The following is a 4,974-nucleotide window of genomic DNA, read 5'->3' on the forward strand; positions in this document are numbered from 1 at the left end:
AATTAACATAATTTCTAACTTATTTTCCATCTCTCGAGGGTAAAACAAGCCACAAAGCTCATACAACTATTGCGCACATAATTGTAGAGAAAATAAAATCCATGCCAATCATTCAATAATTAAAAACATGTTTTAACGTCAAATTCATAAAATTCAAGATTAAGGGTTCATAATATAAGGTTCATCGCAAATCTTAGCACATGAAAATCTAGCCTAACATAATGGGAAATAAAGAGAAAAAATAATCAAAACCAAGGAAGAACATCACCCAATTGATTTTTGAAGTGAAATCTTGAATCTTGAAGTGGATTGCCTTATTTTTGCCTTGTTCTTCCTCTCCAAATCCTCCAAAATTGTGTATATTCCCCCTCTTTTTCTGTAAAAGTGGCGTCCCATCATTCTGGTCGAGTTTTAGTTTATATAGAACCCTAAAAATCTCCTTTCCATGAGAGTTTAGGCGAAATAAGGAAACTGCTGAATGGTCCCCGAATCTTGTTCTATGCGACCGCATAGTACATTTCTATGCTGTCGCATTGAGTAAAAAAATTTTGAGAAAAAATTCTCGGGAGGCTTCCATGCGACCGCATAGAATTTATACTATGCGATCGCATAGTTATACCATTCTTTCCGCTGAACAGCTTTTAGTATCTTGGTCGTAACTTTCTCTCCTGATCACCGATTGAAGTGATTCAAAGTGGATTGGGAAGGAAACTCAAAGATTTACATTTTTGATAGAAATAGACTTCCTCAAATTCTGATGTTTACTATGTCACTAATGGATCTCAAGTAGAGACTAAAAATCACGAGCACCGCTTTTTCGCCTGAAAGTTGATACTTGATAATACTTCGATCATATTTCACCTTTTGACTCCTTTCCTCATCCGATGGACCTCTAACACTCTTGAATCTTCATTCCATTTCCCATCTTATCTATGGATTATTTGGAACTTGGTCCCCGAACTATCACTTTGCTCCAGTTTAGTCTTTTTTTGGCTCTTTTCTACTGAATTTCACCATGTTCATCGGTGTTCCCTACAATTCACAAATATAACAAGATTAAGTCACAATTTAATCATTTTCCTCATTATTAAGTCATGTCTGTTACCTAAATAAGTGTGCAAAAACACACTTATCAAAACCCCCAAACTTGAACTATTGTTTGTCCTCAAACAAGATAGTAACTTAATTCTGAACAAACCTGACTTAATACCCTAATGTGGCTCAGGATTGGACTAAGTATTTGACTTTATAAAAATTTATTAGTGCAAAAATGGCATCAACCTTTACTTGTTAAATGCAAATCGACCTGTGTGTGTGAATTCATGCCAACATATCAGGTTCATGCTGAATTTGAGTCCCGATCCCAAGTGGTCAAATGTATCCTTACTCACTCAAGAGAAACACAACCCACCAAACTTATTCTTTTCTCTCAATTATCCCGGGATTGTGTTTTAAAATTAGGAATTTACATAGTCGTAGTCCTTACCCTCTCGTAGTTTGGATTGATCTCACTATCACAAGTTTACATGTCAACAATTGAAAGCTCTCCTAAGTTTGATTGCTTTGACACTCAAAATTAAACTAGGTTACTTGCCTCGCCTTAAAGGTATAGTTTCTTTAACCAAATGTCCAAGGGCTTTTCTTCATGTTATTACCTCTCTTTTGTTTTTTTCACTTTTCTTTAATTTTTCTAATTTTCCTTTTTTTTAATATCATTATCATCTTCTCATTTGCTTTCTATATAACTCCTTTAGTGAGCTTTAGGTCGATCACTCCCAAACCAGTTTGTTTTAGGGTACCAAATTTTAAACCCTTGCAGGCTTATTCACTCGAGTTATAAAGGCTCGATCAGATGACTTTTTATTAACCTCTTTCCCTCTTGCTTTCTATATGACCCCTTTAGCGAGCTTTAGGCTGGTGACTCCCAGGCTAGTTGACCTTAGGGCATCAGATTTTGAAATATCCTTACAAGCTTACTTGCTCGGGTCATAAAGGCATGAAAAGAAGTGTCTTATTCTCACAAATTAATTTTATGCCCTTATTGTTCTAGCATTTAGTTTCCAAAACCAACCCCTAATTTAAGATTTTCACCTAATCTTCACCTCACTGGTCTAGGCAATCCACACAATAAAATTTCATGCATAGAGCCCCCGCTTATCTCAATGTTCCCTATAATAGCTCAACCAATTCCAAACTGTCTTAAGGTGGTTTGGGTGTTAATTCAATAGAGGGTTATCATTCTTTTCCTACTTTATGCTCAAAATCCAGTCATTCACCTAACATGTCAAGCATGAATAGCGTGCATATATAATGTCAAGTATTGCATCACAAGTATTGGTTAATCTATTCAGCACTATATCCAAAGTTTATGAATTATACCAGTCCAATAGTCACATCATAGCTGACAAGGCTATCAAGCCCACACAAGCATGCAAAGATGGAAATATAGTAGATTGAATAAAATGCAAAGATTTTTTTTAACACTCATCAAGCACATAATATGCAGTTATGAAACATATATATTGATGTATATAGGCAAAATGATGAAAAGATGTTCGTGTCCAGGATTATGTCACCCACCCTCAAACTTAGATAATACATTGTCCTCAATGTGAAGATGAAATAAAAGTGTAAACAAACATAACTGAAGGACAATAATAAACTAAAAGCGCAAGATGCGGTACGAGTACTTCCCTGATTTATATGGAGGTGGTGAATGAAAACTAGAACTCGCAGTGTTTCTCCTTTCCCTGTGACATTCTTTTTAGTGACATCTTGTAAAAGTGCAAAGTATGCGTATTAGTTCACATGGTGTAAACAGATGCAACTGAGGCAAGAAATAACCTACGTAGTGTACAAATCACACAAATTTGCTTCAAGGTGCATGTGTACATTGTTGGTGTGCAAAATGCATAATTTATGTCTCAACATAACGTTTACATCACAAAAATGTGAATCACCAAAGAAACTTCATTCAAAACATGCACTTTGTTCAATTGGACACATGACTAACTAAAATAGGACTTCAACCTCATGACTCGTGCTCAGTGCATTGAGACTCGTGTAGACCATGCCTAGACTCCATGTGATAGGGATGTATGATCAATGACCTAAAACTATTGATAATGCTAAAAAAATGGAAAGTTCCTAAACTATTGCAAAACGAAGTAAATGAAAGGATAGAACGTTGGGTTGCCTCCAAACCAACGCTATTTTATAGTCGATAGCCCAACTTTTGGCCTAGGTGTGTTATGGCACTTTAAATATGGCTTGGGAGGTCCTGTATAGTTTGTTCAATATGGTCTTGTTCCGCATTACAGTTATCTTCCACACTTCAAACCTGTCCTTTTTCACGTGGTGTGACTCTCCCTCATCATCCGTTTGAGACTCCACGGTGTATACCTCGATCTCCTTTAAGTTAGTGAGAATGGATTGAGGGTGCATCATATCAGCCTCCTGTATGTCTGGCAATTTCTTCAACTCGTAATTGTAGGGGATTCCTATGTCAATCACATCAATCTAGAAACAGTTCTCTGGCTCGATGAGATATTTCATTACTTCGAAAACATTAAAAGTGGCCTGCTCCTCACCCAGTCTCAGAGTCAATTGTCCTTGTTGCACATCTATGAGAGCTCTTGCAGTTGCCAAAAATGGTCACCCCAATATGATAGGCACGTCCTTGTCTTCTTCCATGTCCAGAATTAAGAAGTCCGCTGGGAATATAAGTTTATCCACTTTGACCAATACATCTTCGATAATCCCTCGTGGATGTGTAAGTGATCGATTAGCCAGCTGTAGGGTTACTATAATTACTTTAGGCTCTCCCAATCCTAGTAGCCTGAAAATAGAGAGTGGCATCAAGTCAACACTCGCACCAAGATCACATAATGCTTTATTAAAATAAAAATCACCAATTGTGCAAGGGACAGTGAAACTCCCTCGATCTTTCAAATTTGGTGGAAGCTTTTTCTAGATTCTTGCGCTGCACTCTTCGGTTAGCATTACTATTTCATGATCCTCCAGCTTGCGTCTATTTGATAATATGTCCTTCAGAAACTTTGCATAACTGGGCATCTGGAATAGATCATCGGCCAACGGGATGTTGATGTGGAGCTTCTTGAAGACTTCCAGAAATTTCTTGTATTGTTGCTCCATTTTGTGGTTTTTCAACCTCTGTGGAAATGGAATTGGAGGTTCATATGGGTTGACTATAACTGTTTCTTTATTCCCTACTTTTTCTAAGCTTTCCTTTGCAGTAGATGTGTTTGGTTGTTCATCCTGCTCCACAGTTTCTTCTTCTACAAAAGGTGTATTCTCTTTATTCTTGACTGGCCTTTTGACATGCATATTAGGTAGCTGCACTCCACTTCGAGTTGTGATGGCCTTGGCATGCTCTTTTGGGTTGATTTTCGAGTTACTTGGCAAATTTCCCTGTGCTCTTCCAGTCAAAACGATGGCCATCTGTCCCATTTGAGTTTCCAAGTTTTTGATGGCAACATTCTGGTTTTACAGATGATTTCAGTTTTCTCCATGTAGTGATTAGTCCTCTCCATAAATTTCCCAAACATGTCTTCTAATTGAGGTTTTTTCTCTTGCTGTTGAAACTGACCCTGCGGCCTATTCTGATTCTGGTTGCTCCAAGGGAAATTGGGATACTTCTTCCAACTGTTATTGTATGTTTCCCCATATTGATTATTCTATTGGCGTTGCCCCCATTGTGCAAAATCTGTCTGCTTAACTCCTTGCATTAAAATTGGACACTCTGATGTTTTATGCTCAGCTCCACATTCTTCACAGCTAAACTGCTTATTTTGTGCTGTTTGTGATATGCTTTCTACCTTGTGAAACCATGAGTCAATCTTCGCAGATATGGCTAAATAAGTATCGACCTCATAAACACCGGGAGGCTTCTTCTGAGTTACCCGCTCAGATGCCCACATCGCTGAAGTAGTTATTCTTTCAAATAATTCTAGT

At 37.5% G+C, this 4,974-nt stretch overlaps 1 protein-coding gene across 1 annotated transcript; it reads right to left on the reverse strand.

Annotated features, from left to right (window-relative positions):
* Positions 1-3,654: 3,654 nt before the first annotated feature.
* LOC111385545 lies at positions 3,655-4,687 on the reverse strand. Its single transcript, XM_023009948.1, has 3 exons — positions 4,610-4,687; positions 3,989-4,500; positions 3,655-3,838 (listed from the first exon to the last, which is right to left on the reverse strand). The coding sequence occupies exons 1-3, from the start codon at positions 4,685-4,687 to the stop codon at positions 3,655-3,657; spliced, it is 774 nt and encodes a 257-aa protein (XP_022865716.1).
* Positions 4,688-4,974: the final 287 nt, after the last annotated feature.

This window comes from Olea europaea, unplaced genomic scaffold, assembly GCF_002742605.1.
Source record: "Olea europaea var. sylvestris unplaced genomic scaffold, O_europaea_v1 scaffold32, whole genome shotgun sequence".
NCBI classification, from domain to species: Eukaryota; Viridiplantae; Streptophyta; class Magnoliopsida; order Lamiales; family Oleaceae; genus Olea; species Olea europaea.